Source organism: Silene latifolia, chromosome 3, assembly GCF_048544455.1.
Source record: "Silene latifolia isolate original U9 population chromosome 3, ASM4854445v1, whole genome shotgun sequence".
NCBI lineage: Eukaryota > Viridiplantae > Streptophyta > Magnoliopsida > Caryophyllales > Caryophyllaceae > Silene > Silene latifolia.
Window position 1 is genome coordinate 126,524,967 of NC_133528.1, and position 15,462 is coordinate 126,540,428.

The 15,462-nt window shown below is 36.2% G+C and overlaps 2 protein-coding genes across 2 annotated transcripts; one reads left to right on the plus strand and one right to left on the minus strand.

The window, feature by feature from the left end:
* Positions 1 to 83: 83 nt before the first annotated feature.
* On the minus strand, positions 84 to 3,030 carry LOC141647990 (clavaminate synthase-like protein At3g21360). Its single transcript, XM_074456396.1, has 3 exons — positions 2,553 to 3,030; positions 1,878 to 2,131; positions 84 to 605 (listed from the first exon to the last, which is right to left on the minus strand). Exons 1-3 carry the CDS (start codon positions 2,913 to 2,915, stop codon positions 245 to 247), a joined length of 978 nt encoding a protein of 325 aa, XP_074312497.1. The 5' UTR covers positions 2,916 to 3,030; the 3' UTR covers positions 84 to 244.
* A 10,801-nt stretch (positions 3,031 to 13,831) lies between these two features.
* On the plus strand, positions 13,832 to 14,449 carry LOC141649637 (L-type lectin-domain containing receptor kinase S.4-like). The gene has a single exon (XM_074458322.1). The coding sequence runs from the start codon at positions 13,832 to 13,834 to the stop codon at positions 14,447 to 14,449; it is 618 nt and encodes a 205-aa protein (XP_074314423.1).
* The last annotated feature ends 1,013 nt before the right edge of the window (positions 14,450 to 15,462 follow it).

Genomic DNA, 15,462 nt, shown 5'->3' on the forward strand with positions numbered 1-15,462 from the left:
GGAGCCTTTGTTGCACTGTCATTTTCTAATATGAAAGTGTTCCGAAGCAACAATGAGAAATAATATGAGGCAATAACCAGGAATTTTCGGCATTAGAGCTTTTAGGATTAAAATCGCTGCCATTTATAAGATGCAGTTTATTTATATCCAATGTAACCATCAGCACCATTGTACAATCACAAATGCTTTAATGCCTTAATATACAATAATAGAACCGATAAACATGGTGGAAACAATTACACAACTACTTGCAAAGAGAAGCTAAGACCCGTCGTGGGGGTTCAAAAGATCTCCGAGAATGAAGAACAGCCCAGTTATCAATAAGTAGAACATCGCCTTTTTTCCAAGGAATTGCAACACTTTCTTCATCGAGGATATTCAGGCAGTCGTAAACAATGTTACCTGGCAATGGTCTTCCATCACCAAAGGTAACTGCTTTTACAGGATCATTTAGTTCATCTTTCCAACCTGTGTAAGCAGCCACCATACTGTTGAACCACACCTTGCACTGTCTACTTTTGTCAAATTTGACGCCTGGGATTGGACCCATTATTGTTTTCACCCCATTTTCCAACCATTCTAACTTCATTCCTAGCTTGGCCGCCCTGAGAGGAAAAAGAAAAGGTTAAGAAGTGTGCGTAAGTAGACTTGACCAAGCTAACTTCAGTTGAATAACACAATCCGAGTTAGACCAAAATAGAGTAATCTGCTCTAACCTAACTCAACACGTAGTTGGCCCATGTTAGACAACTATCGGTCAGTTTTGATCTGAAATCACCCAATGTGAAAATCACCCGAAGTGGCTAAGTTGAGACTACAGTTAGATTTATGCCATTTATCTACATAACCAACCACAAAATCCTTAACTGTCAGGTTAGACCACTCACCCGATATGACCCGACTCACACTGGATGTACTTGAAATTAATGACCAGACCTGGAGTGCCTAATTTACACGAAATGGACCAACATGAACCCGATCTAAATAACACGTTTACCAACAACTACCACAGGGTTTCAGCTGCTCAGACAGTTATTTATATTCAATAAGTTCTAATTTATACCCTATATCTGATAAATCTGTGATTTATACCCTCGGTTGAAAATCAAAACTCCATTAATACAGGGTATGCACCAACTCCAAGTTCAACTTAACCATTCCCAACTCGCCCATTCTTAATCAGCAAACAAGGGAAACAGGTATTACAGTAACAGGGAGCATTTGAGCACTGTTAAAGCGATAAACTTTAAAATTAAGAAACTAGCATGTTGAGCACCTTTCTAATGTGTTTGAAGTTGGGACATATCTTTGACCTCAAAAGGTATTACTCTGATGCAGAGGCTTTCTGAGATACGCAGCAACATCATAAAAATGTTGCTTTGCAAGATTACCCAAGTTCGGCGTTAAATCCAATGCTAGCTTCTATCATATGCTAGGAAGCTTCCTCATATTAATCAGCTAAATATACTCTAATGACGGAGCTAAGTCATCATTAACTGATTCCGACAAAAGGGTCAAGGCTTGGTTGATTAGGTTAGACTAAGATTTAGAAATCTCGTTTCTGACAGGCTACGGAGTATATTACTATCTTAGTGTAAAGTGAGCCACGAGGACGCTTTTGATGCCGATGGGGTATGAACCAAGTAGCACCTCTCATTGACCCTAATAGCTAGCCAATTATTACAGGGGGAAAGAACAAGTCACTCAATCACGGATATGGACCAGTGGATCTCCCGGCTCTCTCCATCTCGTTTATATTGTCCGCATTTGACTTTAGTGGTCAAATGACATCAACCTTAGGCAATAGTGTAGAATAGATGCAAATGTTTGAATATGATTATATGAAAATAGTTGTAACGAATCACAAAAGTGCAGACCTTAACTCGGCAACACTCTTATCATCAGTCAAGAATGTGGATTTCCACCCGCGACCAATAGGAGATTCAGGATTGTCACCTTCACCTAAAACTCGAGTATAGATCAAGCCATGGTCTTCAAGTTGTTGAACAAATTCCGGGTGTTTTTCTTTCATCCTTTGATATATAATATGGCTAAGAACAATAGGAGTTTCTCCTCCACTCTTTGGCTCTACTTCACAAAAGAAAAACAATTTGGATGGAAACTCTGGAACCTGTCACGTACCATTTTCATTCAATCAATATCTAATTTCAATCACACAAACACTATTGAAAGACCGTCATACACAAATGTTTATGCTCCCACATAAATAGTTTTCTTTCATATATACACTAACACTAGTTGCTCTAATAGCATGTTTAAAAGGTCCTTGGTGCAAAAGTCGCCCATAATCAACTTAACAAGATAATAGAACTTTCACCAATTATCATTGAAGACGGACACTTATCGTCACAAGCTGTAGACGGGCCAAATGTCACCATTTTAACGACAAAATGTGACCATTTTAGTGACAAATTGTTATAGCTTAGAAAATTATTCTGCTAACTTTTTATCTAAAAATGGTTACATTACGCGTCTTCATCAGACATAACATAAGTAAAAAGACGGTTTTACACAAATATTAATAATGGAACCTGGGCCATTTCATGGTGAAAAGGGATTTTCTGATCAGGAGGAGATTCATTAGCAGTAAAAACACGACCAACAACGTTACTCCTAGGAGCAGCACCACCGACATAAGGAAGTTCATCGAACCCAAACGCCTCAACGACGTCGTTGAATTCGTTAGCAGAGGAAACTTGAAGCCCACGGAATAGAATTGCGCCAGAGGAAATTAGGCGGGAAATTAGCCATTGTTTGTGGGATTTAATTGCATCTGTGAAACTGGAAATATCATTTATGTTGTGGGTTGGGGTTAGAATAAGAGGGAATTGAGAATTGTTGTAGGGTTTTTGTTGGGGGGATTGAGTTTCTTTGAACAAGGATGATTCCGCCATTTTTGTTCTGGGTTTATGCTTTGATTAGTTGATTGTGAGTTAGTTAATCAGTGAGCTGTATGGTGTGGATTGTGGGCGAGGGGGTGTGGTGAAATTCTTCACTTTGGACCGTTATGCGTCTCTATTCACTCCTCCCTCTTTTGTTTTCTTGTTTTTTTTGTTAGGCTGCCGAGGAACCCGCCGCCGTTATCTATAGTGCGCCATTGGATAAATTCTTGGATTTATGCAATTAGCTTGTAAACTACGTATATCAGGTAAATCATCCTAGAGTGATACGCTCGAACTCTAGGAGCCATAGCCTCAGGTCATAAATACTCCACAAGATTGCTCTTAAGGAGACTTGAACGGTTGAACTTGATAGACCATTGCTATGGGAGAGGCTTACACTTGACTACCTAGGTCTTTTGAGGGTTAGTCTTTCAATAAATTTATTTGGGAGACTAATTACTAATAATGGACAAATGGTACAATAAAATGGGGTATTAATAAAAATGTTTACAATCAATACATATATATAAAGCAGAAACTTTTCGAGCGATATTAGAGAATCCAACTTTTTTAGAAATCCTACTCCCTCCACTTTTTTTTGTTCACCCCATTTCTTTCTACACGCATATTAAGAAAAATTATTAAAAAATAAAAAGGTAATAAAAGAGTTATAAATGGGGTAAAAAGAATGATTAAAGAATGAAAAAGTAATAATCTTCTATTTACTAAAAGAATAGGTGAATTCATAAATTTTCCCTCCAAAAAACATCTTTTTAAATAAGGAAGCTATTTATTTACTCGTAATTGTTTTCACTAAATAAAGCAATTAGTAATTATAATGTATTTCATTAAAACTAATCTTTTTATCAAATTATATAATTTTCACCAAACACTATACTATAATATTTTAACTAAAATATATATAATATAAAACTAAAAAATATTAAATCTTTTATTGATGCTATTATTTAAGAATGACTTGACTCATACTTTGTATTAACAAAACTCTAAATCGTTTTGATTACTTTCATGACAAAAAAATTGAGATAATTTATAAAATTGGAATTATCAGCTTTGTGGTATAAAAAATACAATTCAGCACATTACTCAATTCTCTTTGATTACGTTTCTGTTTTAATTTTTTTTCCCAAAACAAAATGCAATAACGAGAAAAATGAACAATTAATGAGATACCACTATTATTTTACAGTTTAAATTTACTCAATTTTCTTGAATAACTTTACAGTTCAATTTTTTTCCATATCAAAATATAATGACATGAAATATTAAAAATTAATGAGGTTTTAATTTAGCATTATTAAGTAATACAAAATAAAAACTTTATAAATACCGCACATTTATTGCGCGGGATCTAAACTAGTAGATATGTAAGTGGGGTGAAAAGAATGATTAAAGAATGAAAAATGTAGTCCAAATAAGGAAAGAAGAGAAATGGGGTGAAAATAGATAATTTGGTAAAAAGGGAAAATGGGGTGAAAATAGGAAAGTGGAGGGAGTATAATTTAAAGAAAAATAAAATAAATTATCCTAACAAGAGTAGATTTCTAAAAAAAAAGAGTAGATTTCTTAAAAACAAAACAAATTTAATTAGTTTTATATCCTAATATAAGTAGATTTATATATATATATATATATATATATATATATATATATATATATATATATATATATATATAGAGAGAGAGAGAGAGAGAGAGAGAGAGAGAGAGAGAGAGAGAGAGAGAGAGAGAGAGAGAGAGAGAGATTGAATCATGTGAGGCACCCTTCTTAGGGTGAGTAAGTGGACTCATTCTAAACCATCGGATTAAAAACTACAAATGTCTCGGATGTTGACACGTGTCCCTTTATATAACCCAACAAACTCGATTTCCCCAAAATACTCATTCATTTACTCCGTCGCATTTACTCCGTTCACTTTCCCTCTCTTCACCCGTCTTGACCCATTTCGACGCCATTTCTCGCCGAGTTTAGTCCACCATTATCACCGAGCTTTTCGACCTCCATTATCATCCGAAAGTTAAGTAATTTTGATCAACTAATTTTCATTTAGATTCATCCCGATTTCATTCCGTATCCATCACACTAACTTTCGATCAACTTATTTAATTTGATAATTAAATTTTCGCTCAATTACTTTCATTGCTTATTATCGCATAAATTTGATATTTGTTAGTTTTCTGGCGTATTCATGGATCGATATTTTGTTCGTTGTGATGATTATTGCTTTTCATTTCATTTTCGCTTCAAATTTGAAGCATAATTAATATGTTCAATGTTATAGATTTTCAGTATTACGAAAATTTGCTGAATAGATTGATAAAACGGTGATTAGGAGAATGATTTCCATTATAATTGTTTCTTCTGATTCTTGTTTTTGTATTTGAGATGCTGCCGAATTTGTCCATCTTTGGTAATTCTAACACCATTAATTAGTGATTCAAGTTAATTTAGTTGGAAGAGGAATGTATGATTGTTAATCCGACTCATCACTTACTTCGAGATGTTCACATTACTCGTTGAACGAATTTGAAATGCTGATTATTTTTGTGCATGCTAATGTTTGTTTTAAGAATGAATAAGTACAGTGTTTTCGACTGTTAAAACGAGAAACATCGGAATTTTACTCATGATGCTCTAAGGTGAATTGCTAAACGAGATTTAAGTTAATTAATATTGTACTACTCCTAGATACTTCATGTCAAATTTAGACAGAATGAGTTGTTTCTTGTATATGTTTGATTAATTATATGAGGATCAATTTATGGAAAAACATTAAACGTCTTTATAAATAAGTATGCAATGTGAGGCGTGATCACGAGATCTTCACTCTAAGGCCATTGATAGATGAGCAATGAGTTGTCAGATTTAGTTTCTTGGGGTCAGGAAGACAAAGTAGCGGAAAGTGCTCATTTCCATATATTTGAAAGAATGGTTTGATTCATTCTATTTTCGGGATTGGTGATTTGATGTTTGTTTGTGTATTCTTGGTCATGAATCACGCATCAGGTCGTGAATCACGCTCTACTTGTTTCAACTTTTGTATTCCTTTTTTGGCAATCTGTTGAATAGTCTAGACATAGGATCTCTAGGGCATATGCTTCAAGGATCAGAAAAAGACATAACTGTCGCCTAATATTCTGGTAACTGCCGTTAATGGCACTTTTATTTACTGTTTCTTAGAGTTTGTTTATCATAGGAAAATAATACTCCATAATTTAGCGGAATTTTATTTTATGAAAATTCAAATTTTCGTGATGTCTACACCATCATTGCCAGCCTCTCGTCCTCCGAGAGAAGAACCCTGCCAGCATCCATTTTGAGTTTCTTCCGGGAGACCCATCTATCATGCTCCGCCTTAGTCTCACACCGCAAGTTAACTTGATTTGAAAAGAGCGAGGCGGCGGATAGTCATCCAAGCACCTTAACGTACACCCACCGACCCTGCCAGCCCTTGCAAGAGGAAAGTTTGTCAGCAGAGACATAACCCTTCTCCGTGTGCACACTGAACCACCCGGCGCGGCCAGAGAGTGACGGCTGGAGGTAATGAAGTCGGCGAAACAAGTTCACCGTCGGGGCCTCCCCCTTGAAGAGACAAAGCCAGACAAACCCGATTATGGTCCTCATAGCCAACGGGTGCAATTGGGCAACGGCAACGTTCATGGCCTTAAGGATGGCCACAACATACCCATTCAGCGGAAACCGGAGCCCATACTCCAAATGTCGCATATATACGCCAGTGTGGCCCGGTGGGGGGCAACAGACGGCTTGGCCCTCCTCAGGGATAACAATCTTGTATCCCCTGCCGAAGAAGAAGTGGCCCTCGAAAAATTTCTCACCGGAAGAGCTGGCCAACTTATGGGTCCAAACTCGGTCAACGCGTGCCTTACAGGCGAGGCCGTGATCCATAACGTACCGCCTCACGGTGTTAGGACGAGCCTCCTCCGCATCATCACCAAAATCGTCCGCGTCATCATCGACATCAGAATCATCCTCCCATTCCTCCAGAATCCGAGGATCGACTTCGGGAGAAGGAGACCTAGGGCCCGGCTTACTAGGCCGGCGTCGCGAGAAGACATGTTTACAATGAACTTACAAAATTAAAAATTGGAAAGTTTGTTTGTTTACCTTGAAGAAAACGCTCGCCGGAGTAACAACTCTGGAAATTAGAAGACAAAGAAACCCTTGGAAGTTTAGAGAGAAGGAAATTTTGGAGAATGAAATTGGTGGCCAATTTTTCGGAGCAATTGCCCTATTTATAGGGAAAATCCCATGAAGCAGACCAATCAAAGAAATGCCCATGAAGCGTCAACCAATCGGCGTGCGGACACGTGTCGGACATGCAACCACGGGATGTCAATCGTTGCAACAGTTGTGTCAATCAATGCAACAGTGACCAAACGTCTTCAACACGCCTATTCAAATCTCTCCGCCTATTCACCTTCCTCAACAAATTCCCATGCATCTGCTCTCCGCCGGCCACATGATCGACCAAGCCAGACACCGCCGGCCGGAGGCAATCATAAATAACCGGCAGTCTCAACCCCGGTCTCGGCCAGCGTCCCTTTATTTTCCACATCGGATGCCCAATACACATCCATGTGGAGGGGGGATATGGTACGGCCTAAGAAAGACTAGGCAGAGCGGAAGAAGCCGCCGCAGAAGAAGCCGATGCAGGAAAATTTTCTACAAACTACTTGCGCCGAATATACGCTCAGACGTACATCGAAGCCCATACCACGGCATAGACTACGGCGGGGGCAAATTGATGGGGCATATTCGCACCGCACCGACCGACCAAGTCAACATATTGAGCAAGGTCAAAGATGTCCTGACAAGTCAACGACTTAGACAACCCTAGCCGATGCCGCCCATCGGCTGCCACACTGGGTCCCGGCATGACAACCTGCCACCGGGACACATATCCGCGTACTCATATCCAAGACCCCTCGGCGGCGGGTCACCGGCGCCGCCGGCCAGCCATAGGTCCCTCGGCCGAGGGGTAGATCGATCTTTCCACCGCTAGCCACTTGGCCACTTGGCCACTACGTGACAAAAGGTGAAGTCTATAAATACTCCTCAACCTTCATTGAGGAAAGGATCCCATCCAATCCAGAAATACATAACTTGACCTAAATACACTATTCATCTGGGATAATCTTCCTTATCTCTCTATAATATATTCCTAGCCAATTAGCATACAACTTATACATTTAAGTTTACTGACTTGGGCGTCGGAGTGAGTACGCTTGGCACAAAGCCAAGCCCTCAGTTCGTTCATTGTTGCAGGAGAGGCCGAGAGGAACGATTAAGACCAAAGGAGAATCCAACTCAAGGCATCATTCTACAAGCCACGGGTGGTAACAATACTTGCTCTGGAATTACACCCGGAACACTTTACAGTTCAATTTTTTTTCCATATCAAAATATAATGACATGAAATATTAAAAATTAATGAGGTTTTAATTTAGCATTATTAAGTAATACAAAATAAAAACTTTATAAATACCGCACATTTATTGCGCGGGATCTAAACTAGTAGATATGTAAGTGGGGTGAAAAGAATGATTAAAGAATGAAAAATGTAGTCCAAATAAGGAAAGAAGAGAAATGGGGTGAAAATAGATAATTTGGTAAAAAGGGAAAATGGGGTGAAAATAGGAAAGTGGAGGGAGTATAATTTAAAGAAAAATAAAATAAATTATCCTAACAAGAGTAGATTTCTAAAAAAAAAAGAGTAGATTTCTTAAAAACAAAACAAATTTAATTAGTTTTATATCCTAATATAAGTAGATTATATATATATATATATATATATATATATATATATATATATATATATATATATATATATATATATATATATATATATATATATATATATATATATATATATAGAGAGAGAGAGAGAGAGAGAGAGAGATTGAATCATGTGAGGCACCCTTCTTAGGGGTGGTAATTTGGACTCATTCTAAACCATCGGATTAAAAACTACAAATGTCTCGGATGTTGACACGTGTCCCTTTATATAACCCAACAAACTACTGATTTCCCCAAAATACTCATTCATTTACTCCGTCGCATTTACTCCGTTCACTTTCCCTCTCTTGACCCGTCTTGTTGATTTTTCGACGCCATTTCTCATTTGAGTTTAGTCCACCATTATCACCGAGCTTTTCGAACTCCATTATCATCCGAAAGTTAAGTAATTTTGATCAACTAATTTTCATTTAGATTCATCCCGATTTCATTCCGTATCCATCACACTAACTTTCGATCAACTTATTTAATTTGATAATTAAATTTTCGCTCAATTACTTTCATTGCTTATTATCGCATAAATTTGATATTTGTTAGTTTTCTGGCGTATTCATGGATCGATATTTTGTTCGTTGTGATGATTATTGCTTTTCATTTCATTTTCGCTTCAAATTTGAAGCATAATTAATATGTTCAATGTTATAGATTTTCAGTATTACGAAAATTTGCTGAATAGATTGATAAAACGGTGATTAGGAGAATGATTTCCATTATAATTGTTTCTTCTGATTCTTGTTTTTGTATTTGAGATGCTGCCGAATTTGTCCATCTTTGGTAATTCTAACACCATTAATTAGTGATTCAAGTTAATTTAGTTGGAAGAGGAATGTATGATTGTTAATCCGACTCATCACTTACTTCGAGATGTTCACATTACTCGTTGAACGAATTTGAAATGCTGATTATTTTTGTGCATGCTAATGTTTGTTTTAAGAATGAATAAGTACAGTGTTTTCGACTGTTAAAACGAGAAACATCGGAATTTTACTCATGATGCTCTAAGGTGAATTGCTAAACGAGATTTAAGTTAATTAATATTGTACTACTCCTAGATACTTCATGTCAAATTTAGACAGAATGAGCTGTTTCTTGTATATGTTTGATTAATTATATGAGGATCAATTTATGGAAAAACATTAAACGTCTTTATAAATAAGTATGCAATGTGAGGCGTGATCACGAGATCTTCACTCTAAGGCCATTGATAGATGAGCAATGAGTTGTCAGATTTAGTTTCTTGGGGTCAGGAAGACAAAGTAGCGGAAAGTGCTCATTTCCATATATTTGAAAGAATGGTTTGATTCATTCTATTTTCGGGATTGGTGGTTTGATGTTTGTTTGTGTATTCTTGGTCATGAATCACGCATCAGGTCGTGAATCACGCTCTACTTGTTTCAACTTTTGTATTCCTTTTTTGGCAATCTGTTGAATAGTCTAGACATAGGATCTCTAGGGCATATGCTTCAAGGATCAGAAAAAGACATAACTGTCGCCTAATATTCTGGTAACTGCCGTTAATGGCACTTTTATTTACTGTTTCTTAGAGTTTGTTTATCATAGGAAAATAATACTCCATAATTTAGCGGAATTTTATTTTATGAAAATTCAAAATTTCGTGATGTCTACACCATCATTGTAGAAGTAAAGGCATGAGCCAATGCTCTTTTCTTGATGATTTTGTCATTCTATAAAGCACTAAAATTTTCAACAAAACCTACCTGCAATTGTGCAGTAATGAATAAATCACATGCGACACTATTATACTTGTATATGCTATTGTTTAACAGTCATTGTTTGAAGCTAATGCTCTTTAGTCTTTTCTTCCTCGACAGGTAATAGGCCGAGGATCCGCAAGCCAAAGCCATGGGCGCACAACGAACCTATTATTAGAGTACAACTCAACAGGTTGCGTGAGGAATTTTGGGACACTCAACCTCACTATGGAGGCACAAGAGATAATCCTTGTTTAGCATACGACACTCGGTGTCTCTTATATGTAGATGTTAAATCTGGTCGAAAATTTATTGGTGTGTCAATCCACAGTGAGGCTACCAACTAGTTCCTTGTTTGTCACTGGTGTCAGCCCTTTCTCTCTTGATATTCAGCTAAATCAAATGAAGGAATTCCGGTTTAAGGCATTGAACTCCAATATCACTCGACTCACAACAATGGTAAGAGTCGCTTCGATCAAAATTTGTTTTGCTATCGCTATTGTTTTTTACATTGATCACTACGGATAGTTGCATACTATAAACTGTCAATTTCCTTCGTTATTGTTATTAATTACCACACTGAATGTGTTACTAATTAGACGTAAAAAAATTTTGTCTAGTATCCAACCCACTTCTTCCTCTAAGTATATTCGGCAAAGCCCTATACACGATCTACATTGGCCAAAATGACTTCGCCGGAAACTTAGTAGACCTCGGTATCAGTGGAGTGATGCAGTTCATTTGAGAACTATATGGCATAGGAGGCAGAACATTTTGGGTGCTGAACCTAGCACCAATCGGATTAGAATTCGGTATACCTCGTCATTTTTCAATGAATAAGATCGTTTAATATTTTATGCTAGCTTATGATGAGTATGTCGTCCTTTGTGGAGCAATAGTTATGTGTCGGATTATTCTACTGCTTCTATTCGTCCCATTTCAATACGTGTGTCCACAATATTTCAGGAAAACTTTGAATAAACGATTTAACATATTGAAATGCAACGAATGGAGGGAATATTGAATCGACATATATTTCTTAGCTACTGGGAGAATTTTAGGCAATTCCGTGATTGTTGATCGCTAAACCCTTCATGGTGACGAAATATGTGTGTTTTTTTAGTCAGTAAAACATTATCTACTAGTACTGAGCAATGAGCTAAAGGTTTAAGTGGATCTACTAGAGAAGGAAAGAGATCTACTTCGGAAAAGGTTCACAAAATTAGGTCCAAGATTCACAACTTCATATACAAGGTTCACAGAATTAGGTCATGGATTCACGATTCACAAAATTAGATCAATGATTCACAAAATTAGCAGGTTCAACTTTATTTGTGATTATTTTTGTTTCTTGTGTTATTGAAAATGTTTACAAAGTTATGTTTTCACATGTACATCAAATCACTAGTGTTTCGATAGGTTTGTTATTTGTTAATACATAATTTTTTTTTTTGACTTATATCATCTATTAGCTCAAAAGGTAGAGCATTGTGCTATAGCACAAGATGTGAGTTCGAGTCTCATATAGATGAACAAATATAAATATATGATTTTTATTTACTTTGTTAATGCCAATGTACGTCAACAGTCACTCAACCAGTTCTTAGATTTACAAAATAAGGTAGAAGTTCACAAAATGCCAGAAAATGCCAAAACCCAAAAGTCCACTAGAGAAATACCAATTAGGCTTTGAAGTAACGGTAGCAGTCAATAACCAACATGGGAATCGAACCCACACCTTGTGCATTGCACAACGCTCTGCCATTTGAGCTAATTGGTTTTAAAATAATTAAATCATTCCACTAGTTTTCATCATGTGAGTTGTTCCCTTATCTCTACTCCCCCTGCCATTAGAGGAACGACTGAAGAAATTGATTCTCGAGGTGTGCTCTAGTCCTTACCACTTATGATGACCAAGTTTCACAAGACAAGCTCTAAGATTCACTAAACAAGGTCTGAGATTCACAAAACAAAGTCTGAGATTCACCTAATAAAGAAAAGAGCAAAATAGGTTATTTTAACCACTTATGATGATCAAGTTTCACAAAACAAGCCTTAAGATTCACTGAATAAGGTATGAGATTCACAAAATAAGGTCTGAGATTCACCAAATAAGGAAAAGAGCAAAAACGTGATTTTAACCACTTATGATGACCAAGTTTCACAAAATAAGCTCTAAGATTCATCGAACAAGGTCCGAGATTCACAAAACAAAGTCCGAGATTCACCTAATAAAGAAAAGAGCAAAATAGGTTATTTTAACCACTTATGATGATCAAGTTTCACAAAATAAGCCTTAAGATTCACTGAATAAGGTATGAGATTCACAAAATAAGGTATGGGATTCACCAAATAAGGAAAAGAGCAAAAAACGTGATTTTAACCACTTATGATGACCAAGTTTCACAAAACAACCTCTAAGATTCACTGAACAAGGTCTGAGATTCACAAAACAAAGTCTGAGATTCACCAAATAAAGAAAAGAGCAAAATAGGTGATTTTAACCACTTATGATGATCAAGTTTCACAAAACAAGCCTTAAGATTCACTGAATAAGGTATGAGATTCACAAAATAAGGTCTGAGATTCACCAAATAAGGAAAAGAGCAAAAAACGTGATTTTAACCACTTATGATGACCAAGTTTCACAAAATAAGCTCTAAGATTCACTGAACAAGGTCTGAGATTCACAAAACAAAGTCTGAGATTCACCTAATAAAGAAAAGAGCAAAATAGGTAATTTTAACCACTTATGATGATCAAGTTTCACAAAACAAGTCTTAAGATTCACAGAATGAGGTATGAGATTCACAAAATAAGGTCTGAGATTCACCAAATAAGGAAAAGAGCAAAAAAGGTGATTTTAACCACTTATGATGACAAAGTTTCACAAAACAAGCTCTCAGATTCACTGAATAAGGTATGAGATTCACAAAACAAGTCCTAGGATTCACAAAACAAGGTCTAGGATTCACAAAATAAGAACAAGAGCAAAATAGGTGATTTCAACCATTTATGACCACGTTTCACAATATTACCTTTTACTTAACTTTGTGTGCTCAGTGCTCTCACTAGACTTACTTAATAAGCCACATTATTATATTCTTATATTTATTTATAGCTTGGAGTACTCAATTTCTCTAATCACTGCCCAATAATTTTACAACCCAAATCATCATCATCATGCCAAATTTCCTCAAAATCATCTTATCTCCATTATTCTACCTTGTACTAAACTTTTTTAGTACACATGCACAACTAACTCAATTCATCTACAATGATTTTAGTACAGCAGGTAACACAATAACCTTGAAAGATTCAGCAAAACTACTAAACCATAACAAATTCATACAATTAACCAACACAACTCAACGTGAAATGGGACATGCCTTTTATTCCACCCCAATCAAATTCAAAAACTCCCCAAATGCCTCTGTTCTCCCGTTTTCTACATCCTTCACTTTCGGCACCGTTCCAGAATTTCAAAAGCTAGGAGGACATGGCATGGCATTTGTCATTTCCCCTACACTAGACCTCTCCAAAAAAGCCTTGCCTAGTCAATACTTAGGTCTTTTTAGTGCAGCTGATATCGGAAATTTAACCAACCATGTGTTTGCTGTGGAGTTTGATACAGTTCAGGATTTCGAGTTTGGTGATATAAATGATAATCATATTGGGATTGATTTAAATAGCTTGGTTTCGAATGCTTCAGTTACTGCTGCGTATACCATCGAAAATTCGACCACCGTTAACTTGACAATGAAAGATGGTCAGACAATACAATGTTGGGTTGAATATGATTCTGTTACTAGTCTTATTAATGTCACAATTTCGGTTTCAAGAGTAAAGCCAACAAAGCCCCTGATTTCATATAAATATGATTTGTCCCAAATTCTGAATCAAACTATGTACGTTGGTTTTTCCGGATCAACAGGGTTATTACCCAAAGCAGCAAGCAAAATTTACAACAACAACAAACATTCTAAAGCTTTCTAAGCAAAAATCCAATCACAGATTCAGAAGAACACATAAAAAACAAAATAGAAAAAATTAGGGTTAGGAATTTAAGAAAACATACATCAATCAAACAAGAAAAAGACCTCGTCGCTGTCGATCAAACGTCGTCATCGGATGGCGGTGGGCGTTGGTGATGAGAGAGTCGATGTATCAGTGTTACTGTGTTTTTTTTTTGAACGATTTTTTTTTTTTTATTATTATTTTTTTTTTTTTTTTTTGGAACGAGTGTTACTGTGTTAGTAAGAGTAAGGGGAGCGTCGGGTGGGGTTTGGGTTTTGTTTGATGTAATAAAGGGCGTGTAATCTAGGAATTTGGTGAGGCCGTCCGCCTCGCCATAATGAGGTGCCTCACCGGATCCGGCCTCTCTATATATATATATATATATATTAATAAAGGAAGCTTTTTTCGAGCGATTATAGAGAATCCACCTTTTCTGAACTACCTACACATAAATAATTCTGAAATTACATTACATTAATTAATATATAATATATGTAGAGAATCCACCTTTTCTGAACTACCTACACATAAATAATTCTGAAATTACATTGCATTAATTAATATATAATATATGTAGATTACGGATTTAGTTGTAGACTTTAAGATGGGATAGGTTTTGGAAAAGGGTTTTATGTAGAAGCATCTAGACAATCTATAGTAGTTTTATGCCTATTAAAACACTTAATAAAACAAACAAAAGATATAGTAATATAATAACGACCCATAATAATAGATCGTATAGGAGTCCTCATTGATATTGTATACCAAGAAGATTGAGGATCCTCTATCAACTATAAATACCCGTTGATTGTTATAGCAGTCAAACTCAAACAAATATTTGTGTTCCGACTTTTGTATATTTTATACATGATTTATTATTTTATTCAAGTAATTAAGAGTTATTCCTTATTATACTGTATCTATTATAGCATAGTTCTTTCTTCATTAATGTTTTCTAATGACTTTGTTTTGCTTTTGTTTTCTTTGTATTT

What these genes read in the sequence shown, in the direction of transcription:
- LOC141647990 (XM_074456396.1), bottom strand. Translation starts at nt 2,915, where the DNA reads ATGGCGGAATCATCCTTGTTCAAAGAAACTCAATCCCCCCAACAAAAA. An exon ending in TTCACCATGAAATGGCCCAG is followed by an intron (nt 2,132 to 2,552) that starts GTTCCATTATTA and finishes GGTACGTGACAG; the next exon opens with GTTCCAGAGTTTCCATCCAA. An exon ending in AAGAGTGTTGCCGAGTTAAG is followed by an intron (nt 606 to 1,877) that starts GTCTGCACTTTT and finishes TTTTCCTCTCAG; the next exon opens with GGCGGCCAAGCTAGGAATGA.
- LOC141649637 (XM_074458322.1), top strand. Translation starts at nt 13,832, where the DNA reads ATGGGACATGCCTTTTATTCCACCCCAATCAAATTCAAAAACTCCCCA.